We start from the raw sequence: 25,518 nt of genomic DNA on the forward strand, positions 1-25,518 counted from the left end.
TTTCCTTGGCCTGAGGAGGACCAAGAGCCATTTTTCGGTTTGCCTCAGGTGCTGAAATATCTCAGGCTGGACCTTTGGCTCTTCTTACATTGCTGTGCTTCTGTGGCACCCAGCACATTTTCTCCAGGTTGCAGATGTGCCCACAGGCCCTGAAGCGCTGTCGACCTCTGTTCTGTTCTGCACCCGCCGACCCCCCATGTTCAAAGTTTAGCTCAAAACATGGGCAGTTAAATATTTGAAGAGCAATTAAGAGTCTCCAAAGGAGTCCGTGGCAAAACCTGTATAGCTAGAACAAGGGCAGAACGTGCTTGCTCAATGGGTTACCAGTTTACGTGGGCTCCTGCCGCTCTCTTTCTTGGAACGTGAGTAGGCAGATGCAGCCTATTAATCTCTCGTGTGCTATTACATTCATTATATCGTGCTGCAATAACTATGTTGTAACCACATTAACTGTGGTCTTTTGATAAGGAGCGGCATATCCCACATAAATCAACTGCTGCCATCCAAAAATTTGGCTTGGGGCTAGGAGATGTTTAGAGCACACTAAAAAATGTGGCTGGGCCCAGCTACAGCGGCAAACTAGGGAGTCACCAAAAATCTAGAGGTGGCAGACAGATGGATAGATACAGGTTGAATTGATCTGCTTTCCCCTCCTCTAACGTGCATTTTGGGGGGGGGGATAAATATTATAAACCATTGGTAGCATTGCCCATGGATACAGGGGTAGGGCTTGTGTACTAATGACTAAGGTGGAGCGAAATGATGTAACAGCCGACTTAACAGAAATGAAACAAATAAGTGTTCCCATGAATTGCTTGTTGACAGAAATGTCCCATTGTTCTGCAGTTCACAAGAAGGCACAACATGTGCGTAAGGGAACATAGGCTTTCTGCTGAAAATCTATTATTAAATAGTGGTGATGCATGGGTGATTTGTTTTCCACCTGGGTGTGAAGAGGAGAGATTATATTGTCTATTTGGATTGATTATAGAGACAACTCTACAGAGCTCTGAGTAATGCTCCTGAATGCCAGTTTCTGGAAACAACAGAAGAGGAAAGTGTCCCTTGGTTCATGGCCTGCTTGGTGATTTCCCACAGACATTTGGCTGATCCCTGAAAGAACAGGCTGCTGGTCCAGATAGGCCATTGGCCTAGAGAGCATTGTGACTAAGCACTGTATAAACCTTTCAACATGAGCAAAATAAAGACGCAACTGTCTCTTCAGAAGTAAAAACCAACCCAGGAACCAAGAGGACTGTTTGCGTTACGACCATTGTATCAATATTGGCTTCTGAAAGGGGGCCTTGTTTAGGACTTAGCATCTATTAGACAATACACCAGTGTGCGATATCAGGCCTGTCGTTGCTTTTCATGAGAATTAAAAATGTAAAAGTTTAGTTACCATATTTTTCGCCCTATAGGATGCACTTTTTCCCCTCCAAAAATGAAGGGGAAATGTGTGTGCGTCCTATGGGGCGAATGCAGGCTTTCGCTGAAGCCTGGAGAGCGAGAGGGGTCGGTGCGCACTGACCCCTCTCGCTCTCCAGGCTTCAGGAGAGCCCCACCGCCAGCCCCACAAGCTCAGGGGACAGTGGGGAGGTGGAATGCCACCATCCCGCTGTCAACCGACTTGGTTAGAAGGCTGGTGGGGGGGAGAAGCCTGCTCCTCCCCGTCGCCAGCCCCACAAACTCGGGGGACAGCGGGGAGGCGCAGCGCGCCATCGCGCTGTCTCCCGACCTGGTTTGGAGGCTGGCGGGGGGCTTCCCCCTCCCCCTCCCCCAGCCCCGCAAGCTCCCAGAGCGATGCCGAAGCTGCCCGCAGCTTCGGCATCGCTCTGGGTCCCGTTCTGGGGGCTGCGGTCGGGGGACTCTCGGGCTTCCCCCGCCCCAGCCCCGCGCCTGGGGAAAAAATATTTTTTCCCCTTTATTCCCCCCCCCAAAAAAATATCTAGGTGTGTCCTATGGGCCGTTGCGTCCTAGAGGGCGAAAAATATGGTGCTACATAGAAATGCCTTGGTAAAAATTGTTGCAAGAGCTGCCTAAGTGGAGACCCAACAGAGTTTTTGCAGTTTCTGAAGGTTTAACTAAAAGGTATTTGCAAATCCTGTGGACCGTAGCCAATATGAATTTCACCACAGGCCGCTCTAATCAAATGATATATGTTTCATCCCTGCCAGAAATTAAATGGATGGCTGCAGCACACTCTACGTGGGCCTGCCTTTCCAAGAGTGTTTGGAAATTGTCAGGTGTTTTGAAATGCAGCTGTTGGCCTCATAAGTGTGGCTTGCTGAGAGGAAAGAAGAACTCTCTCCAATATTGTTCCCAACATCATTGGTTTCCCGTTAACTTTATTCAGAAGGCTTATAGGCTGCTCTCCAGCAACCTCAAGGAAGAATGGTGCTTTAAAAAAACACAAATTGCAAAATTCGAAATTTAATACATGGCACGCCACAAGGTGCAAAAGCTCTCATCATATCACTGTAGAAATACAACTGAAATGATCACATCTTGCAGCTTCTCCCCACCTGGGGGAAGGGCTGTAGCTCAGTGGATGAGCATCCGCTTTTGTGCCCAGAAGGTCCCGGGTTCAATTCCCGGCATCCCCACGTAGGACTGGGAGACGTTTCCTGGCTGAAATGCTGTAGAGCCACTTCTTGTCAGTACAGATGGTCTATCTCAGTGTAAGACGACTTCCTGTATCCTTGAGTTGTGCTCCAGCAGAGCCAATGAGTCAGGGATGGTGGGAATTGTGGTTGAAACCATTGGGGCAGGGGCACTAGGCTAGGGAAGAATGACATATTGCTCCCCTGTTTATCCCTGCCAGACCTCCTCCCCATGTGTCCCGGAGGGCTATTTTGTCTAAGCCACGCTCACTTTCCCTTTATCTGTTGCCCTATCTATCACCGCTACAGGCAGCATCTGAGGAACTCCCTGCCTCTTGATTTCAGACAGGCGTCTTAACTGTACTCTTTCAGATGCCTGCTTATAGCATTTTTGTTTAAGCCAGCCTATTCAAATGCGTATATGCTGATGTGTTTTGATCTCTTTTACTATTACTTAAATATATATATATATTGATTTGTCATAAGCATATGTACAAACACATGCTTTCATTTATTTTAAAATGTTTTTAACTGTGATTTAGTGATAATTTTGCTTTATTTCCCGTAAACCACTGAAGAGGTGTTTTTTTTTTTACTACAATCCAGCGCTATATAAATTTTGTTAAATATATTATGTTGGATGCAGGGCCAAAGAGGAGTTTGCTGATGTCTGTGCAAAGCCCTGTGTGGTGCTTTGCCAGCACCAACAACCAAACAGGCCTGAGATTCCCTGCTGCTTCTCTAGTTAACTGCTTCTCTCTTGCTCAATGGCTACCTCACCAGCTCAGGGGTAGCCAACTTAGCATCTTCCAGATGTTTTTGGAGGACAACGCCCATCATTCCTTGACCATAGGCCACATTGGCTGGAGCTAGTAGTCTAACCACATCTGGAGTGAGAGCACTTTAGCTTCCCTTGATCTTGCTCTTTATACATACATACATACATACATACATACCTCGGGTAAAGAACTTAATTCGTTCTGGAGGTCTGGTCTTAACCTGAAACTGTTCTTAACCTGAGGTACCACTTTAGCTAATGGGGCCTCCTGCTGCTGCCGCGCCGCCGGAGCACGATTTCTGTTCTCATCCTGAACAAAATTCTTAACCCGAGGTGTTATGTACTGAAGTTCTCACCCTGGGCCAGCAGGGGGATACTGTAGATAGTTCTGCAAATAAGGCATCGAAAGTGACGTTCAGTGATTGGATAGTTTTAGAAAATTGTTACAGTTACGTTGTACTGGAGCTCTCTATAAGCAGGCTGACTGAACCCTTCAGTTCAGTTCTGTTCTGGCCTGTGAATAAACAAGAGCTGTTTGAAGAATCGCTGTGTCGTCTGATATGTTCACCCACAACTTAACACAAGGTACTACTTCCGGGTTAGTGGAGTCTGTAACCTGAAGCGTATGTAATCTGAGGTACCACTGTATTTGAAATTGTAGACTGGACGTGTGGAAGGGGGGAGCAGGACTGTGTCCTCTGCAGCTGCCCCTCTGACGGCTGTGTGCTGACCATCTGCTTCCAGGCATATTCGGTCATGGCGTGAAAAGCCTGACAGTGCAGGAAATGAGTGGTATTTTTCTGACGGCAACATGACATTTGTTTCCTTTCCTTCTCATTTCCTTTTGGCTGCCATTTATAGGGGACTCTATTAGTGCTTACCATCACACGTCAATTCTGGGGATAATTGCTCTTCTACATATGGTAGATCAGAAAGGGATTCAAGTTTGCAGCATGCTAGCTGCTGAATGAATAAGCAGACGACTGTCTTCTTTCGTTTGATTTTGCTACAAAGGGTTTCCTCCCGGTATTTGCGTCCTTTGATTTCACCCAGGTATGGTCTTTCAACAGGTTTGATGCTCACACTAATAATTGCCTTCAAAGCGTTCTGCAAACCGCAGAGTTATTTATTTATTTTAATGGATTTTAATTACGTCGTGCAGTTTTGTGATAATTTATTGCTCTAGAAATGCATTTGTATTGGCCAGTTCCTTAACTCTTTCGGCTAATTGTTTTGAATTTGGCTTGGGGAATATGGGCTTCATTGACTCTTGATTAATCTTTTCTAAATACGTTTGCAGCAGGAGCACATAATATCAGTAATGTATGAGCACAAATAGCTTTATAGTTTTTTTTTTTAAAATAAAATGCTAAGAAGTGGTTTTGGCATGTTCTGTGGATTCCCCTGATGAGGACAATGCAAAGTACTGTTAGAGATTTTGGGCTAAACCCTAGGGGTTCTTTGTGATATGCAGGGAGAATACATACTGAAAGAGAGTATTCCTGGGCTGCCTCATGCAAACCAGTCTTGCTGGCTTGAGGGAAGAGCAAGTGTTACAATAGAGAGACATTGAGGGTAGTCAACAACTCCTTGTCCCAGGTAGGACCAGAGACTGGCGATTTGGGAGGTTGCCAGGGTAACTGCTCTGAAGGAGGGCAAGGGGCTTCTGGGAAGAAGAAAGGGAGAAATCCATGCCTGCGATGCTCTGGGCCATGCTGTAAGATCTGGACCCCCTCCAAGCAGACCGAGGGTGTAAATAATAATAATAATAATAATTTATTTATACCCCTCCCATCTGGCTGGATTTTCCCAGCCACTCTGGGCGGCTTCCAATAAAACACTAAAATACAATAACCTATTAAACATTAAAAGCTTCCCTAAACAGGCAAATAAACCCTATTTCTTAAAGCACGGCGGTCTCCACCGTGTCTTCTATTCTCAAAAGAGACACGGATCCTGTGTTGGCACCTGAGATCCCATGCGCTCTTGCCACGGCTTGGCAGAAGAAGAAGAAGAAGAAGAGTTTGGATTTGATATCCCGCCTTTCACTCCCTTTAAGGAGTCTCAAAGCGGCTCACATTCTCCTTTCCCTTCCTCCCCCACAACAAACACTCTGTGAGGTGAGTGGGGCTGGGAGTCTTCAGTGTGACTAGCCCAAGGTCACCCAGCAGCTGCAAGTGGAGGAGTGGAGACGCGAACCCGGTTCCCCAGAGTACGAGACTACCGCTCTTAACCACTACACCACACTGGCAGGTCCTGGGCTTTTGTCACAGTACGTTGGGAATGAGTTCTAAAATTCGCTGGTCTTTCAGTATTCTGAGAATGGCTATTGCTATTTTGTTTGGCCTCTAGGGTTTCTGCAGACTGTCGGTGTGGTGTTTTTTTTTTGGTGAGAGGGATTACAGTGCATTCCTCAAGATTTAGGGTTAGCAATAAAAGTGGATTGAAGCACTGTGACGTCCAAGGACAGCAAAAACCCACATTTTAAAAAGGAAACAGACTTTTATCAGTTAGGAAAGTGTCAGGGAAATTCATTGAAAAGTGTAGAGTGAATACAGTGGTACCTCTGGTTAAGAACTTAATTCGTTCTGGAGGTCCGTTCTTAACTTGAAACTGTTCTTAACCTGAGGTACCACTTTAGCTAATGGGGCCTCCTGCCGCTGCCGCATGATTTCTGTTCTCATCCTGAGGCAAAGTTCTTAACCCGAGGTACTATTTCTGGGTTAGCGGAGTCTGTAACCTGAAGCTTCTGTAACCTGAAGCATCTGTAACCCGAGGTACCACTGTAAATGATGGGAAGACGTATTAAACATCCTGTAGGCAAATCAGGATGAATGCCCTCTGTGCAATTTTCCTGCAAAGAGATCGCAGCGAATGCTTAATAAAGATTGGGTACAATCTAGTCGCCAAAGCATATACTACTTCTAGCAGTTGTGGCTTCCTCCAAAGGTTCTTGGGAGCTGTAGTTTTTAAGGGTGTGGAGAGTTGTTATAGGAGCTACAGTTCCCAGCACCCTTAACAAACTGCAATTCCCAGAATTCTTTGGAGGAAGCCATGTGACTCAAAATCTGGATGATGCTGAATAAATAAGTTGTCTGGAGCGAATTTTGAATTTGCCTCAGGCAGCAAAAACTCTTGGACCTGACTTTAGTGATGGGTGTGATGTCGAAGCAGCCTTGAAACCCCTGCACCCCTTGCTATTGAGACTGGCACATTTTAACGTATTTCAGTTGAGCTGTGCAGAATGGATTGTAACCCACCCCAACTCCCTGAGCGGTGGTAATTTGTAAGGAACGAGCTACTTGGGTTTTGTGTTTCTTTGTAAGAAAAGTATCAATGAAGACTTAATGCCATCTTGCAATACTCAGTACAGCCAAATCTTGGTTCGCAAATGCCTTGCAAGTCAAATGTTTTGGCTCCTAAATGCTGCTAACCCGGAAGTGAGTGTTCCAGTTTGCGGATGTTCTTTGAACCCGAATGTCTGACTCGGCTTCCGTGGCTTCTGATTGGCTGCAGAAGCTTCCTGAAGCCAATCAGAAGCCGCTCCTTGGTTTCCGAACATTTTGGAAGTCAAATTGACTTCCAGAACGGATTCCGTTTGACTTCCAAGGTACCACTGTATAGATGTATCTGTATACGTGTGTCTCTCTGTGTGTTTTGTGTATGCATGCACACAAATGACCCATTAGCAGAGACAAGCAAGAGACACTCCTACTAGGGAGCGGATCCACTACCCTGCATTAGATCCTCACGGAGGAAGGTGCTCCTTTTCCAAGCCTGCCAAATGCCCCCCCCCCCACCTCTACCTCCTTTTACTGGAGGAAAGTGGGATGTTTCACCTTTCCCACCCTAACATTTCTGAGAAATCTGTGAATCGAAACTAGCCTTCCCGTAATTGGCCTCAGCAAAGAGGCAGTGAATGGTCATCGTGGGCCATTAAAAAAAAACAACCCACCCACCCTATCAATGTTCTTTTGTGAGATCTCAGACTTTGATCTGCCTTCTCTTTTTAAAGGAAAGCCACTGTGTGATAGAGCTGGTTCTTGGACAGCAAACCTGCAACAATGCTCTGCTTTTGTGCCGCTTTTCTGAATGAATTTGGCCTTGTTTCCTAGGGGGAAACTTGCAGCAGTCTTGATTTCTGCATCTTCGGCTTGTCGGACTGACTAAGCCTCTGTTCATTTTGAGGGATGCCTTCTGGAGAGGGCAGCGGGTGTGTCTAAGCTCTTCCCCAACCTGCATATAAGAATGTGACTCATGCAAGTTCCTATATTCACTAGTATGTATGACAGCAAGAGACGGTTTTAAACAATTAAAAGGGGCTTGGCATGCAGACCAAAGGCCTGTGTCCCAATGCTTAAAAAAGGAGAGTGACTCTTTGACTTGTCTGGCGGTGTTTCTATATAAAGTCTGTGCGTGTAAAAGGCAGCAAATTGAAACGCTTTTAAAGGCAGTGCCAAGCGCAGGCCTCTAAACCTTGTGATTCTCCTTCCATGCTGCACACCCCTTTCCTCTCTCTGCCCCCCCACCCCATGCACACACTAAAATCTGGAATAAGTTGCAAATGGGGAATTGCTACATTTTCCATTGGGGGTGTGTGTGTGGGGGGGGGTAAGGTAATGGCTTTTGTTTAGGCCCCTGTTTCACTTGACGGGCTGTATTACAGTTGCAGCATCCCGCGCATGAAACAGACTTTTGATTGTGCAGATGGGATTTCTTCCCTTCTCCCCCTGTGCGCCCCCAAAATCTCCTCTGGAAGGTTGAGGGATCCTCTGGAGCAGATTGTGGGGAGGTGTGGGGTGGCAGGGCAGGTTGTTACGTCCGCGGGCGGGACAGGACTCTGAACCTAGCTCATTATAAATCCAACTGATCTTTCTCTTTGAGAGAGTGGTTAGAAATGACAAGCAGTTTTTATTCTAAAGCATTTACTTATCTGCTGGAAGCAGACTTGGAAAGGAGGCTAAAGCAGCAATGTCATCTTATCACAGATTTCCTAGTAATTTGCTGTTTGGGGTTGTGAGAAGCTTAATCTGGCTACGCAAGTGTGGCGGCTTTGAGCTGATCTCTCTCTATCTTGCACCTCCCACAGCCAAAGCAAGTTCTGTCTCACTCCATGACATTGTCTGCTCTTATCGCCACTCATTAGGAACGTGACTAGGACCCCGGAATGCTGAATGCCAGGTTCTGTCCGCCCCACCCACAAAAAATCATGATTGCATTTTCTATTTTATTTGGTTTGGTTTTGGTTTTTCTGCCCTTTATGCAGCTATTAACTGAGACCCCATCCACACAGTACTTTTAAAGTACCCGTTGCTTGGTCCCTGCTCCTGCCAACCTAGCAGTTCAAAAATTTGTCAAAGTGCAAGTAGATAAATAGGTGGGAAGGTAAACGGTGTTTCCGTGCGCTGCTCTGGTTTGCCAGAAGTGGCTTAGTCATGCTGGCCACATGACCCAGAAGTTGTACGCCGGCTCCCTCGGCCAATAAAGCGGGATGAGCGCCGCAACCCCAGAGTCAGTCACGACTGGGCCTAATGGTCAGGGGTCCCTTTACCTTTACTTATAGCAGTCATGGCTCCCTCCCCCCCCAAGAATCCTGGGAACTTAATCCCCCCCCCCGAGCTACAATTCCCAGCACCCTTAAAAACTTCAGTTCCCAAGATTCTTTCAGGGGGAAGCCGTGGCTGTTAAAGCGTTATAAGGACTTTAAAATGTACTGTGCTGGTTGTGGCCTCGTGCTGGGAATTTAATATTGGAATATTAGATCGCACATGCACTATACATTTAAAACCGTATCATGCTACTTTAAACAGCTGTGGCTTCCCCCAAAGAGTTATGGAAGCTGGAGTTTGTTAAGGGAGCTGAGACTGGCTAGTTAGCCGATCCCTATTCCCCTCACACAGCTAAATTCCAGAGTTCCCCGGGGTAAGAGGGATTGCTTGTTAAAGCGCTCTGAGAAACTCCATTTAGAAGGCATCAAACCAGGTGTGACTGGCTGCTTCGGGGGTGTCTCTCAGGCATGTTGAAACAGAAACAGGACACCTTTCCAAATGGTCCATTTGACAGGTGCTGAGATGAATAGGGGACATCTGTACGAAACTCCAGAAGCCCTGCAGCTGATCACTGTCCTATGGAGGAGGGGGAGGAAGACCCCCTCTCAAAATGGAGAGAGCTTGTGCTTATTTCTTCCCCTCCAGCATTCTTCCTTTCCTTAAACCGCTTCCCTTTGGCATTTTGCAGAACCCTCCTCTTGCTTACCTGTATTAGATCACCGGGGCAACCGTTTTCCAGACTGATAATTGTGCATCTTGCGGTATAGGGGAAACAACTGGCCTGCTTCACAGTTCAAGCTGAAGTCGAGACGTGCGAAAAGCAGAACCGTAAAGGTGATGGCAAGAAGTGGGGGTGCAGCTGTAAACACCCTGGATTAGGGACTGGGAACCTTTTTTTCCGACTGAGGGCTGCATTCTCCCTTCTAGACAGCCTTCCAAGGGCCACATCTGGTGGCCGGCAGGGCCAGAGGAAAGGAAACCCTTTTACCTAATTTCTGCACTCACTCCCCCCTGCCCACCCTTCATCCTCCATCAAGAGTCATTGTCAGAGTTCAGGGATGCAGGCCAGCCAGGTGAAAACCCTCAAGGATGTTGCAAAGCAGGCCAGGGAGGGGGTGTGGCCTCTGGAGAGTCCTGAGGGCCAGATAGTGAGGTGTTGAGGGGCGCATTGAGGTTCTCCACCCTGTCTTGGGGCCAGGGCCTTCTTAAGCATATCCGGCGCTGTGGTTCAAAGATCCCTCCAGCACCCCCCGCCCCGTGTCCCAGAGTTGTCGACCTTTCCCCAAGCCTCTGTGGGGATCGCTCTCCTCCTGCGGAGGCTTGGGAGGCAAGCTGCACGCCCGCAAGCCATATGGTTGGCGGGGCGCAGCTGGCGGGCGTGCAGGGAAAGGGGAGGCAAAGCTGCCCAGCTCCCCTACTCGCTGGGGCGCCCCTGAGAGGCCAGCGCCCTGGCACAACGCGCCAGTAAGCCCAATAGGAAAGACGGTTCTCCTTGGGGCCTCTGAACAGTTTTGTGTGTGTTCAACTGTGGCCGATGGTCTGGTGCCCGTCTGTTCTTCAGACTCCTGCAGGTGCCTCAGTGCATTTGGAAAGGCGTTTCTCTTCTGTTGGAGGCAGCCCCTAAAAACTGCTCTGCAAACGCCTGCCTTCCTTCTAAGGATCCTGTGCCTTCCAATGTCTCCTCTGTCGCTTTTATTTTTGTGTGCTGTCTCTTCTTTGCTTCTCTCCTGCATGTAAGCCTCACTCGACGGACCGTAAGCCTGAGAGCAGTGGGGCCTGTTTCTTTTTTTGCTTTCTGTGTGAAGCCAGGGATGTCAGAAGGCAGCGGCTTCCATCCCAACCTGTCTTTGTCACAACCTCACTTTTTCCATCCTGCCGAAGTTTGGTTTCTGGCAAATCTTGCATCCTTCATCTCGCTGCCTCTCTGTTTAATGCAACTTAGGTAATTATGTGAGTTGCGAATCTGAAGCAATTAATGGTGCAGTTATTTCCACGCTGTTCATTTCAGTGTAAATGAAATGTCAAAACAATAATTGTTTATCCCCCCAAAAGTATTTAATTGCATATTGACTGTGGACAAAACAATGTGAGCAAATACTGATTGTGTCAGTCGGATTGATTTTCGCTCCAGACCTGGGACGAAAACGTGGGCAGCAGCAATTTATTCTTCCCTTTCCATTTGTGATGAAATTCTTTGACGTCCCTGTGTGAAGTATCTAGTCCTATTCAGCATTCTAGAAATAGTAGTATCTGAACCATTGCTGGGGAATCTTAGCTTGCAGCTTCTGTTCTCTCGCCCCTTCCAGAACTCTACAGTTCTTTTGTTCCTCCAGACTGAAAGCACATTTTATCCTTTTCTCCCCAGTCACAGGGCAAATGGGGTCATCAAGCAAAAACCAGATCTACCTTGTGACAGGCGGCTGCGGTTTTTTGGGGAAAAATCTGGTCCAGATGCTTCTGAAGGAGGAGCCTGGCCTTGCAGAAGTGCGCGTCTTTGACTTGCACCTCGATGAAAGCATGCAACACCTGGATAGAGGTAAGGTGCCCATTCCCCCGGGTCACTCTTTCCTGTTCCTGCAGAGCTTGTCTGTCTGGTTTGCTGGGTGTGGATTCCACTTCCCTGGGGGTCTTGAACAGAATGGGCAAATACATTTTGAGAGAGTCTCCAAAAATCTCTCCAGATATATGCCGATCTCCCTCCACGACTGGCCGCGTTAAAGGCCATAGGGGAGGATGTCGGGGCATAACCCCCAACATTTCTCCAATGAAAATAGGGGCATCCTATTCCATAACAGAAAGGGATGTGGGTGGTGCTGTGATCTAAACCACTGAGCCTCTTGGGCTTGCCGATCAGAAGGTCAGTGGTTCGAATCCCCGCGATGGGGTGAGCTCCCGTTGCTTGGTCCCTGCTCCTGCCAACCTAGCAGTTCGAAAGCACGTCAAAGTTCAAGTAGATAAATAGGTACCGCTCCAGCGGGAAGGTAAATGGCATGTCCGTGTTTGGCTCTGGCTTTGCCAGAAGTGGTTTAATCATGCTGGCCACTTGACCCGGAAAACCGTCTGAGGAAGTGGACAAACACCGGCTCTCTCAGCCTGTAAAGCGAGATGAGCGCCGCAACCCCAGAGTCATTCACAACTGGACTTAAATGTCAGGGGTCCCTTTACCTATTCCATAACAACAACAACAACAACAACGTTATTTATACCATGCCCATCTGATTGGGTTGCCCCAGTCACTCTGGGTGGCTTCCAAATTATATAAAAACACTAAAAAAAATCTTCTCTATGCAGGGCTGCCTTCAGATGTCTTCTAAAGGTTGTATAGTTACTTATCTCCTTGGCTTGGGGGGGGCGGGGCGCCTAACGCCACACCTTCCAACATTTCTCTGATGAAAATAGGGACATCCTAAGGAAAAACGGGATCAAATCAGAAACCGGGATGGGTTCTGTAAATCCTAGACTGTCCCTGGGAAACAGGGATGCTTGGAGGGTCTGCCAGTGAGGTCATCCATATCTTGGCACCCCTAAATGCTCACTGCTCCCAAATGCTGGAGAAACCCCAGGTTCCACTGCCCCTGGTTTGGCCACCAATAATATCATTATGATATCAGCATAGCTAAAAAACTAACTTTCTAAAAAGCCCAACTGTGTTCCTGAAAATTGGTGGAGTTTCAAAACTGGCCACAGTTATCTTCTTTAGAAGTCCTTGGTTTCTAAGGCAGGTTTCCCAGTTGAGCCCCAGCTTAACATTTATTTCCCTGGTTATATAAACAGGAGGCTGAAATATTCTTGGCAACCTTTGTCCACCTGAGAGAGTTTCACAGAAATCAGCCCATGTAGCGCTAAGTTTTATTCATTTTTCTTGGGCGGTAACCCTCCCCTCCGCCCCAGTGTCTAAAAGGACTCATATGTTTCAAGGTCTGAAGGTGTGTGACCTTTAAAAACACATTTTCCCCTCCAAGTAAAAAATGAGTAGTCTCCACAAGAATGTTGGAACTTAGCAGCTAGAAACCCTAGGAATGTGGATGGCAGCCAATAGCACAATAAGTCTGTCTCTTTTTCCCCCAGTCCTTGGCATCTAGTTCACATGTTGCAGAGCAGTCTTATGTTTGCTTGCTTGGCAGTCAAATCCTACAGTGTTCAATGAGGCTTACTCATGAGTAAGGATGGCCTGGTGAAACATGGGACTAATGCACCTTTAATTGTTGTTGTTGTTGTTGTTGTTGTTGTTGTTGTTGTTGTTGTTGTTGTTGTTGTTGTTGTTGTTGTTGTTTTACACAGCTGTTAAAGGTCTGCTTTTGCATCTCTCTACCCAATCAAGTGTGTTTTTAAAAGTTGCAGCTCCATCTGTGAATGTTTTTACACTTTGGTGTTACTGGGTTAACTGCAGCTGAGTTTGGGAGGGTGCAGAACACTAACATAGATGGCCAGAGGAGGGCGGGGGAGAAGAAGAATTGCTCATCTTTACTTGATTTTAAAAAATTATGTCCCGCCTTTCAAATCTAAAAGTTTAAAAGTTAGCTTACAGAAAAGAAAAGAAAAGAAAAGAAAAGAAAAGAAAAGAAAAGAAAAGAAAAGAAAAGAAAAGAAAAGAAAAGAAAAAGCTTTGGTTTAAAACAAATAGCCTTTGTAAGATAGAGCTAAACATAAAGCAGCCTTAATTTAAACTATCCTGGGAATCAGAATGAATGGATTGATTGATTGATTGATTGATGACAATTTGTATTCACTGCTTAAATTCGAAACAAAAACTCTTTACAGCTTTAAAACAAAGCCCTTTACAACTTAGGCTAAATGCAACTAGATAAAATGCCAGAAATTTATACATTCCATAAAACACAATCAACAACTAAACAGAGCATTTTTTTTTTAGTATCAAACATTACATGTGAAAACACAAGGAAAATTCATTGAAAACATAGCAGGACTAAACAAAATATCCTCTAAGCATCAGGAAAGTAAAATATTATGCAAGAAAACCAGCTAAAACGTATAAATTCCACCCTTTTAAAGGGTTGGTGTATCCCTCCCTATAATCGGGACCCTTGACTCTCCTCATGTTGCTGAACTGCAGCTCCCATCTTCCCTGACCATTGGGCATGCTGGCTCAGCCTGCTGGGAGTTGGGAGTCCCCAATGACATGAAGAGGGCTAACTTTTCCCTGCTATAATAAAGCAACCTATTTGGAAGCAAAGAAAGGTCCTGAGGCAGGAAGCTGCATCTTTTGAACCCCTCTGGAAATCCTTTTGTGGGTGCGAGCAATTGTCATGTAAGGAAGGGAAAGTTCCTGAGAGCAAAATGGAGGCGATGCTGTGAGATGCTACAACTTGCGGGCAGCGGCATCCAGCCCGTGAGTAGTTCTCTCCCTGGAACAACCGGCCAGGAAGCCAGCCAACATGTGGTGAGAAAATGTGCCTGTGCGGTTCTCGGGGAGGAAGCTTTGGAGGGCAGGATAGGGCCAACATAACACTCTGTTCCCTTGCATTGATTCAACTGGTACAGGCCCATTTCCCCCATGTGTGGTGCGCAGCTCGCTGTTGACCTTCAAAGCTGTTCCCTGCAAGATGCAGAGGGTGTGGTGGCGATGGTTTATTCCTGCCCCCCCTCCACCCCAAAAATGAGGGGTTTTGTTGGCAGGGTTCAAGAAGACCACACCCACACATGGAAGTGTTTTTTCCGAGCATGGACCTCCGTGCGAGAGCGTGCTCCCAGTCCCGTTGTTTGGCTGCGCAGCGAACGGTACGCAGCCAGCCTTGGCTGTGGAGGGGCAGATGAGCCAGACGCCGTCCACTCCAGCTGGTTGCAATTCGCTCTCTTTGCCTCGTGCCTGGCCCGTGTCCTTTGGCGGAGCTCGCGTGCGCTGCCAAAATCTCTTTGCAAATAGCACTCAGTAGCAAGCAGCAGGGCAAAAACAGGAATCTGAGAAACAAGAATTGAGAAGCGGGAGAGGGGGTGGGGTGGGGTGGAGGGAACGAAGGGCCTGCCTGGGGATTTCTCCCCGAGAGAAGCCCAGTAGCAACCTCGGCCTCATATCCTTCTGGGTCCAAGGTCTCTTCTGTGCTGGTTTCAGTCCAGGGTAAACAAGGCCTGACCTTGAAAGCACATCTGATTTGATTTGAGGAAGCAACGGGACAATGGAGTTTCACCGGTTTCTAGCGGCAAGGATGCAGTTTGACCAAGGGAAGGAGGTGTTCTGGGGAGAAGAAAAGAGGCTAGATGCAGAGTCAAGGGCATGTTTTACCAATAGTTAATAATAGGGACGCGGATGGTGCTGTGGCTTAAACCACAGAGCCTAGGACTTGCTGATCAGAAGGTTGGCGGTTCGAATCCCCACGACGGGGTGAGCTCCTGTTGCTCGATCCCTGCTCCTGCCAACCTAGCAGTTCGAAAGCACCTCTGGGTGCAAGTAGATAAATAGGGACCGCTTACCAGCGGGAAGGTAAACGGCGTTTCCGTGTGCTGCTCTGGTTCGCCAGAAGCGGCTTAGTCATGCTGGCCACATGACCCGGAAGCTGTACGCCAGCTCCCTCGGCCAATAAAGCGAGATGAGCGCCGCAACCCCAGAGTTGGCCACGACTGGACCTAATGCTCAGGGGTCCCTTTACCTTTACCTTTAATACAAGCAAAATGTCCCTCCTGATGAGGTGTGGGCAGTAGGAGTCAATACCAAAAGTTGGTGAAGTTGCATGGTCTTGCTTCTGTGCTTTGGCAGACTCATTGTGGCAGGGAGTCCCAATACCTCCCTGGTGGTGAGCCCCACCTGCCTTCTTCCAAGCAGGTTGCTGCTTATTATACCTGTAAAAAGTGGGCTTGTTAATGTGAAGGGGATGGGGGGGGCGGGCGGAATCTGCTAAGGCCATTCACAAGGCCTTTGTAGGGAGAAAATGTGAGTTTCTGTGGATGTCAACAAAGCTGGGGGTCGTTTATGGTACGTGAAAGTGATAGGAATAAAGAGGAGACTTCTGTGAACATGTGCAAGAGTTTATTTTCCTTTCCCGCTAAGGCCCCATCTGCACTATTCATTTCAAAGCAGTGTCATCCCACTTTAAACAGTAGTGGCTTCCCCCAAACAATCTTGGGAACTGTAGTTTGTCAAGGGTGCTGATAGTTGTTTGGAGGTCCACAGAGTTACAGTTCTTTTGAATTCCTTGACAAGAGGGGTTAATTGTTAAGCCTCTCTGGGAATTGTCACTCTCTGAGGGGAACTCTTCAGCACCCTTAACAAACTACAACTCTCTGCACTACAGTTCCCAGGGTTCTTTGTTGGGAAGCCATGACTATTTACAGTGTCATGATGCTACCTTGAATGTGTAGTGCAGCTGGGGCCTAAGAGATGATTCACGTGCCACATTTTTCTCTTTATCGGGAAAGAAAAAAGCTAAGGTGTATCTGATATATACTGTGGATTAGCAACTGGGAATCCTTGGGCTAAATCTGGCCTTCTGTCAATTTAGAGAGAAAAGGACTAGAAAGAAAGTGGTACCTTGCAAGAATATTAATTTGCAAGCAGCTAATTTAAGTAATAGGGGCTGAGGCATTTCCCATTGCCAGGTGCTACTAGCTCCAGTCTTTGTGACCAGGACTGAGTGAGGAGGGAGTGAACCAGTGCCACAACTTTTGCTTTGCTCAGGAAGCCAGTGTGGAACGTGGATACAGTGGTGCCCCGCAAGACGAATGCCTCGCAAGATGAAAAACTCGCTAGATGAAAGGGTTTTCCGTTTTTTGAGTCGTTCCGCAAGACGAATTTCCCTATGGGCTTGCTTTGCAAGACGAAACTTCTTGCAAGTTTGTTTCCTTTTTCTTAAAGCCGCTAAGCCGCTAATAGCCTCTAAGCTGTTAATAGCCGCTAAGCCGCTAATAGCTGTGCTTCGCAAGATGAAAAAACCTCAAGATGAAGAGACTCGCGGAACGGATTAATTTCGTCTTCCGAGGCACCACTGTATTTGTTCCTACAATGAAACAATCCTTTCACCGTGTGTGAAATTGTCTTGGTATATAGGAGACGTTTCGTCACATGAGGAGCCAATGCCCACAATCCTGGGGGCCAGGGAATACCCTGAGAAGCAGCTTTGATGCTGCTAATGCAAGACAGGCTTCGGCCTGGTGGTTGCCAGGGTGGGCTACAGTTTAGGAGCTCTGCTAGAGCCACTTGGAGCACCTTCTCCTCCCAAAAATAAAAATAAAATTAGAATAAAAAGAGTTGGATATAAATAAATAACTGGGAAGGGTGGGAATATGACTCTAGTCCCTTCCCGGATGCCTCCTGGTGACCTCTCCTTGGTAATGGCTCTTTCAAGTTCCAGAGAATTGAGTTTCCACCGCCACATTTAGAAGGGAAAATGATTTTGACAGCCAGCTAAGTGACAGGCGGCCAGAAAGCATCTGGGCAGGAAGAAGCGGAAAAGAGGGGAACTGCCTCCTGTCAAGGCCTCGCGTGACGTAAAGGGAGGCAGACAGGAGTGAACTGCAAGGCCCCAAGGTCCCTGGGTGAGTGGGCAAGCAGGTTGATGGGGACAGGAAGGGCGACGGGTGCCCTGGCCATTCATTCCTGGCAGGTGTTTCGTAGCAGATGCCATCATGGCAGGATTTCCTGAGAGGGTTTCCTGCCTGCAAAATGCAGAAGAGAAAGAGACGGAGGCACTTGGTGTAACCCATTAGATCCCGTTCCTTCCTGTTCTCCCTGGCTGCCACATCTCTCAGACCTGTTGCAAGGCTTCAAAAATTATCATGGATAAAACCAGCTGCCCAGGAAAGAACACCAAAGTTCGCTTTCCATCCCTTGGTGGTTGGCCTGAGAAGCAAGTGGATCTTGAAGGTGACAATAGCCATAATAGCTGTTGCATTTAAGATATAATGTCATTTCACACGGCATACACCACAAGTGTCTTGGCAAAACCAGGACATCCCATTTTTTTCTTGCAAGTGGCTGCCCTCTAACTGCAAATGGCTTTTCCAGAAGGATGAGTTGGCTCATGTACAGCATCAGATTTCTTTGTGAAACTGTTCTCATCTGTCTTCTTGTATTCATTTATTTTTTAAATTGTTCTACACCGCTAGGATATTTGCTAATGTTTGGTGGTCTGTCAATTTTCCAAATAGAATTCTTGTCTAGTATGTCCTCTAAGCTTTCGGTGACAAGCACCGTCCACATGTCCCTTCAGTGCGACCAAGGCTGTCCTTGTGGCATTTTTAAAAACTGCTCCTCAAACTAGACAAAACAAAAGTGGTTGTGAGAGGGGCCGATGGCTCAAATAACACAGTTTCTTGTTCCAAGGAAAACTTGACCAAGCAACATTAAGCCCAGGATGTTTTTGTAATATCTTGTCACGTTTGCTTATATGATGACCTTGCTGTGCTGAAACAAAGGGAGAGGCAGAAGTGTTTCAAACAATACCTTATTATCTTAGTGCTAATCCAATTGTGTGGCTGATTGGCTAACACTTGTGACATCAAGAACACCTCCCCCTCCCCCATATATATATTTAAAACCTCCCTTCTTTTTATTTTAAATGTATAAGCCAGGACAGGCTGCACATATTATGCGATACTTTTTGTGTGTGAAAGCAAAAGTAAAGAATGCCTGAGGTATGCAAGGAAGGTAGTTTGGTGGCTAACTTTACTTTTGGCTCCTTAAGAAGGCATGACTTTGATGCAAATTGTAAAGCCAGCAAGAAGTCGATCTTATGCCATGCCTGACTTTGACTTCCTGTTGAAATGTTGAATATGTTCTTCACTCAATAGGTGGGCACAGTAAGTAAGGAAGTGGAGTATGTCCCATGTTATGGGGCAGCTAAATATGGGCCTTGTGGGGGGTGTTGTTTCTAGAAAGTTTACCCTTCTGGGTGTCTAAGTGCAGAGGAGACCCTTTGAGCTGAGAGTGGGTCTGCAATTTCTTGCATTTTCTCTTCTCCGTGTTATTCTCTCTAGGAAACGTGGGGCAGCAGAGAATGGTGCCAAGTGGTGACAGTGGTGACGGTGTGGTTTCTACCCCCCCCAGCTTTGCCTGGACAAAAGACAGTGCTATTTCTAGGAAGGGGTGGGGAGGAATTCGATTCAGTTTGCATTTAAAGGCAAAACTGCTTAATTCACACTTTCTAAAACAATGTGCAAACCGAAGCACAGCCACCGCTTGAGATTCACACCTCTCCGAATTTTGCAGTGCAGTTTTCCAGCCAAGTAATGTGTACAAATATGTGGATGTTAAGGTACACATATATTAATCAGAATGACATGCAAAATGCATTATGTTAGGGGAAGTTGCTTTATAAAGATGTGTATATTATTCCATATCAAAGGGGTATATTAGGAGGCTTTAGTTGTCTGTCTCGGGAGACAGTGGAGGAGTGCGTCTTGGGAACTGAGAAGATAGCAATAAAAACACTGTTTAGTTTTCATGAGGACTTAAATAATAAATATGTCCACAAACCAATGTGGGAATGATGAGAGCTAAGCACCGAGATGTGGAAAATGAGAAAGAGAAACAGAAATTAACTCATCCGCCCAACCCTCTTTCTGGGATGAGGCATTTAATTACATAACCAGGTATTTGGCTTTGTTCTTTCTCAACAGCCTGCCACTTGCGGTGCTTATCACTCATAAGGAAGATTCTCCTAAGCTGTCTCTACTCATTCAGTATGCAGGAATGCCTCGGTATTGCCACAGGGCGGAAGTGGGAAGGTTTGCCTTCAGCACACAACTGAATCCCCTCCTGAATTCAGTGATGCAAATCAAAATAGAAATTTGCCCAGAGGCAAATTGCTGAAACACATCGCTGTTTCCAAGCTCCGGTTTTGCATCCAACGATATGCTTTGCAAGTGTAGAAGATCCCTGTAGCCTCCAGGCAGCCCCCCGATGTTTCTATTTGGGGCGTGCATAAGGACAGCTGTGGCTCTCAATGATTTTCCAGTCGTTCATATGGGCAGGGCTAGGAGCACAAAGTCCTGCAGGGTCCCTGATGCCACCTTGCTTCTCCTCCCTCTGTTGGGGGCAGGGAGGAAGATGAGAAGGGGAGAGACGTGGACCTGTTTGTGTTTAGTATGTTCTTTCCTAATTAAGAAACCAAGGTAGACTTGATTACATGGGTTTTTTGGGTTGATGGATTTGTCCCCGGTTCCCTGCTACCGCCTTTTCTCTCTGACCCAGGTAGCAACCGAAAGTCCCAACTCATCTCTCTCTCTCTCTCTCTCTCTCTCTCTCTCTCTCTCTCTCTCTCTCTCTTCTCGTTCTCAAAAACGAAGTGACTCTGATCCAGGGCGACATCAGCAACCTGGAGGATGTGAAGGCAGCCATGAAAGGAGCCCACCTGGTCATCCACACTGCCAGCCTGGTGGATGTTTGGGGCAGAGTCTCACCTGAAAAGATCACTGCGGTCAACGTTCAAGGTAGGAATTGAAAGACTACCCATTCAGCCTCTTACCTCCATGGTCCAGAGGAAGTCACCCTGCCCATTACAGGACCAAGGAGAGCACCACAACGGCCTGGTTCACACATAATGCTAAGCCATGGTTTGTTTCACAAATCATGAGTTAACCGTGAGTTTGTCAAACAAACCATGGCTTGTTTCTCCAACATTTGTTTTGTTCTTGTCTTGTGGAGTTTAGTGAGTGTCCAGGGTGACTTCAACAAACCATGGCTAAGGGAATGGTGCTGGGTTTCCATATAACGGCAGGCTGTAGTTATAGCAAAACAAGCCATGGTTTCAGATTGTGGTTTGTTGGCAGCAAGGAAACCATAGGTAAGCTTCTGGCAGGATTTCCACATAATAATAAGCCATGCTGTAATAAACAGTCTCATAAACCACGGCTTAGTGTTATGAGGCAAGCAAGATGGGCAAAGCTACTTGTCAGAAAGGTGGCTGGGGAGGTTGCTCAAGCCAGTGAACCAGGCCACGTTCCAGAGGAAGGCCTTCATTTCCAAACCAAGAGGTGCTGGGGCCAAGCATACCACTATGTATTGTCATCCAGCCTTGACCTGACACGGCAGGGCTCTTCTTACCCTCTTACGTTACCAAGGAAAGGTCTGGATTTTTAAGAATCACTTGATGGGAAGTGCTAATATTTCAGCCTGTCTTTCTAGAAGATAAAAGCCAAATATTTTGAAGGGAGCAACACCAGCTTTTGCCAAGTTAATAAATCTGTTTTTCAGGAGGCTGGCGGGGGTGGTTGAAGACTGTTCTGTGAAAAACGTAATAAGAATTGCTAAATAAAATTGCAATGGAAAGGAAAATATTACAACTGGGAAATTAGCCTTGCTGTATACAGAAGGAAAACAGAAAGATTTCTCTGAAACAGTGCTGTTAAGCCTTTCCAAGAACTAGCTGGCTAATTCCTCTAAAGTAGGCTTGGAGACCCTGTGGCTCTCCAGCAGTTGCTGGACTCCAACTCCCATCAGCCTCAGCTAGCCTGGCCAATGGACAGGAATGCTGGTAGTTGGAGTCCAGCAATACATGCCAGGCTTGCAGGTTCCCCAGCCTTGCCCTAAAGCAGGGTTTCCCAAATGTGGGTCGTCAGCTGTTTTTGGACTACAACTCCCATCATCCCTAGCTAGCAGGACCAGTGGTCAAGGATGAATGTTTCCAGGTTCAGGAAGCCACTATCTCATGTGGGTCTCCTGCCCCACATCCCGGAGGCTGAAGAACAGACTCTGGTTACTTAAGGGGAGAGGCAGTTTCCCTCTGTGTATGCTCAGATACCCTCTTACCATTATTGCAGCTTCATCTTTTTTCAGAGGATCAAGCCTAGCTGGGAAGCAGGGCCTGTGAGGCCACAGCTCAGTAGTGCAGACTACACAGGTTGCATGCGGGAGGTCTCCGTCTGATTCATAGCATCTCTAGGAGGTGCTGGGAGAGACTTTTACTCTTACCTGAAACATTGGAGAGCCACTGCCAGCCTGTGTAGGAGTGGGGAACCTGCAGCCCATTTCTCCCACTCATGAGGTCATGGAGGGAGGGTTAAATCCTGTGTTGGCCATGCACACCCATTCCCAACAGAGAACATGGGCACGTAGCCAAGGCAGCAGGATTATACTCCCGGCTTGTCAGGGGGGGGGGGGTTAAATCCTTCTGGGAGCAAGATTTAATCCTCACCCATCAGCTGCTCATCAGGCGTTAAATCCTGGATTGAGAAAGGGGTTCACATGGAAATCCCTGCTAAAACCAAGGTTCCCCCAGCTTGGTCCGACTTGATATAAGGTAGAATCCCATGTCCTTCCCTCTCATCTCTGCGGCAACTGGGTGGTACATGAGCAGGTCAGCGCCTGAGCTGAGATGCTCCTTCCATTTCCCCCCCTTTGGCTTTACATCAGACGCTCCTGGCTGAGGGCATCTGGAGAGGAAACAACAGGAATGGATTGCCACGTTTTTTAAAGCACCATCGCTCATCCTTTCCTTCTGGCAGCCTAAGAGGAAAAGCTTTGTCCTGTCCTGTCAGACCTTCCTATTCCACCAAACTTTAATAGCCGGTTCTGACTCCATGGCCCGAAAGTGGCTCCATTTGGGGTGGAGTGTTTGTTTGTTTGTTTCTTTGGGAAAGGGCTTTGAGGTTTTTGGGGAAAACCCTCTGTCGGTTACTGATGTAAAACCGACCAAGGCAGAGATGAGTCAGGAACAAGGATAATAACGTCCATGTGTGGGCATTCCTTTTAATTTATGAACATCCGCTGCATTTGCCAGGGAGTAAAGAGGCCGGCAGGGAGGGCCTGTGAAGTTTGGGATGAAATTCCTGCCACTACATGAGATGCAAAGGCCCAAGTCTCTATGTATTTCAACATTTTCTCTCACAGGCTAAAACAGGTGCTTGTTATTGCACAACAGAAAGTGGGTTGATCCCCTTACACAACTGTCAGGTATTCTGGAAGAGGATGGGTTGAGAACCAGGGTTGGGGCTGGGTTGGTCTTGTTTTCCAGATTATTCGTTTTTTTTCTCTCCCCTGCCGCCTTCTTTTATCTGTACAACAACCCTCTGAGGTAGATCGGACTGAGACAGGCTGGCTTCATTCCGCACATAAGGCCAAGCCAGACTGTGGCTTAGCAAGAATGAGACAGTGTTAAGGCACAGTGCTACCTCGGTTTACGAACAGTCCTGTTTACGAACTACAGTGGTACCTCGGGTTACATACGCTTCAGGTTACAGACTCCGCTAACCCAGAAATAGTACCTCTGGTTAAGAACTTTGCTTCAGGATGAGAACAGAAATCGTGTGGCGGCGGCATGGCAGCCGTGGGAGGCCCCATTAGCTAAAGTGGTGCTTCAGGTTAAGAACAGTTTCAGGTTAAGAACGGACCTCCGGAACGAATTATGTAACCAGAGGTACCACTGTATTCGGTTTACGAACTCCGCAAAACCGGAAGTAGTGTTCTGGTTTGCAAACTTTACCTCAGTCTACAAACGGAAGCTGAATGGTGGAAGGGCACTGGCGGCGGGAGGCCTCATTAGAGAAAGCAGGCCTCGGTTTAAGAATGGACTCCTGGAACGGATTAAGTTCGTAAACCGAGGTACCACTGTGCTTGAAAAGAAAACCGCAGCTGCTTTGCTCCTCCCCTGGTTCTGCGTCCTGTGTGCTACCCGGAGCCGAGCCATGGTTTGGCACCATGTTCTGTGGAAACACAGGGTTGTGGTTTGTCTTGCTACCATCAAACCACAAGCTTGTCACCAAGGTTTGCTCCTGGTTTACCAAGTCGCTGACTGGCTCGAGACCGGCTAATGGGGTTTCACAGCTGGGTTTTCTAGCCTGACCTTGTTCTAGCCTGACTTTCTCACCGTGACACCATGTTGGCTCTTAACAGAAGAGGGCCCAGAGTTCCACATCCCAGCATCCCTTCCCTTCCCAACACCAGCTCTCAAGGGACCTCATTGAGAAGCTCTGTGGTGGCGGCAGGTCTCTGAAAACCCTGGGAAGTCACTGCGGGCAGTCATTGCGGGCAGTCCTGAACTAGACGCACCAACCGTCTGATTTGGTACGCTTCCTAGGACAGTGGTTGAGTTATAGGGACCCGGGACACACCATTGTGTCTCTCTTTTCCCCCAGGACCCCCAACTCCCAACCTGCCCCAAGCCACTGAATCCTGGTTCCAAAAGCCCTCTGATATTTCCACCCACAGTCCCACTACTCTCTGATTGCCTTCCAGCAGGGGCGACCAAAATGCCCTTCCCTTGCTGTCTGCAGTCAGTCGCTGTCTCAGGGGATGCAGTTAGGACATTGGAAGAGCCTTGCCAGATCTCTCTAAAGAGCTGCAGAGTACCATCTCCCACAGTGGCCAGTCGGATGCTTTCAGGAAGCCCCCACCCCCCACCCCAGGACAGGAAGGCAAGGGTCCTCTCCCCTTGCCGTTGCCCAGCATTTTGTACTCAGAAGTATACTGCTGCCACTGATAAACCCACTCTGTACATCTGTAGTTGACATCGTACAGGCATGGAATCGATAAAAGCTGAAAACCTTAACTTGCTTTTTTATTTTTAAAAACAAGCTTCTAGTACAGTGGTACCTTGGTTTACGAACTTAATCCGCTCCGGAAGTCCGTTCTTAAACCAAGGCGTGCTTTCGGTTGTCAGGGTTTCCAGCATGGTCTAGAGCAGGGATCAGCAAACCTTTTCTGCAAGGGGCTGGTCCACTGTCCCTCAGACCTTGTGGGGGGCCGGACTATATTTTGAAAAATAAAATAAAAAATGAACGAATTCCTATGCCCCACAAATAACCCAGAGATGCATTTTAAATAAAAGGACACATTCTACTCATGTAAAAACACGCTGATTCCTGGACCGTCCATGGGCCGGATTTAGAAGGTGATTGGGCCGGATCCAGCCCCCAGGCCTTAGGTTGCCTACCCATGTTCTAGTGGTCAGGGATGATGGGAACTGGAAGGGACCATGATCTCTGCCCCTCGGTTATGTGGGCACCATGGGGTTCTTGGGCTGGCCGAGAGGTGTGGCTTATGTGTCTACTCTCTCTCTCTCTCTCTTCTTTCTCCCCTTCTGTTTTCTATCATTTTGGCACAGGAACTCAGAACGTCATTGAAGCATGTGTGACACAAGGAACTCAGTACCTGATTTACACCAGCAGCATGGAAGTGGTGGGGCCCAACGCGAGGGGCGACCCCTTCTTCAGGTACGTGCCTCACCTGGGGCTTCTGGCATCTCTGCCCCGGCTGCACGTGCTCCAGCCTATACGCTGGGCTTCCTTCCCCTTCCACAGCACAGACCTGTCTCCTTCTCAGTCTGTGATTAAGGGCAGGCGAGTTCTTCCTCTAACTTCTTTTTGCCTTTAGAAAGCCCACCCATCTTTCAGAACTATAGGTGGTTCTCTCCCCCTGCCCCCTTTTTAACCTTGCAACACCCCTGTGAGGTAGGCTAGGCTGAGCCAGTGGGAACTGCAGCCATCCTATCACTGGGAGGCACTTTCGATAAAGCGATGTTCCTAAAGCGCTTGTGTTCTCTCTCTCACACATACACACCCAGAGCCCTGATATCCACAGCAGGGAGTTCCCTCTGGCTTTGGTCCAGGCCAGCAGTGGTTCCTCCCCTGTGCAAGGGCTTCCCCCGTGCCCTCCCTAGCAACATCACAACAACACATGTACACAGCAACGGTAACCCTG

At 47.6% G+C, this 25,518-nt stretch overlaps 1 protein-coding gene across 4 annotated transcripts in view; it reads left to right on the forward strand.

Moving 5' to 3' along the window:
• HSD3B7 (hydroxy-delta-5-steroid dehydrogenase, 3 beta- and steroid delta-isomerase 7) overlaps positions 1 to 25,518 on the forward strand; it is a 53,193-nt gene that overhangs the window by 20,792 nt on the left and 6,883 nt on the right. For 2 of the 4 annotated variants that reach the window (XM_028704172.2, XM_077917955.1), the window contains exons 2-4: positions 11,296 to 11,466; positions 20,169 to 20,312; positions 24,923 to 25,031. In XM_028704172.2, coding sequence (XP_028560005.2) covers positions 11,307 to 11,466; positions 20,169 to 20,312; positions 24,923 to 25,031 — 413 coding nt within the window. In that variant the 5' untranslated portion in view covers positions 11,296 to 11,306. Of the gene's footprint in view, positions 1 to 4,286; positions 4,435 to 9,618; positions 9,765 to 11,295; positions 11,467 to 20,168; positions 20,313 to 24,922; positions 25,032 to 25,518 lie in introns of those variants that run through there. The other 2 variants (XM_028704171.2, XM_028704173.2) reach the window with 2 other exon arrangements.

This window comes from Podarcis muralis, chromosome 13 (assembly GCF_964188315.1).
Source record: "Podarcis muralis chromosome 13, rPodMur119.hap1.1, whole genome shotgun sequence".
In the NCBI taxonomy this organism is placed as follows: domain Eukaryota; kingdom Metazoa; phylum Chordata; class Lepidosauria; order Squamata; family Lacertidae; genus Podarcis; species Podarcis muralis.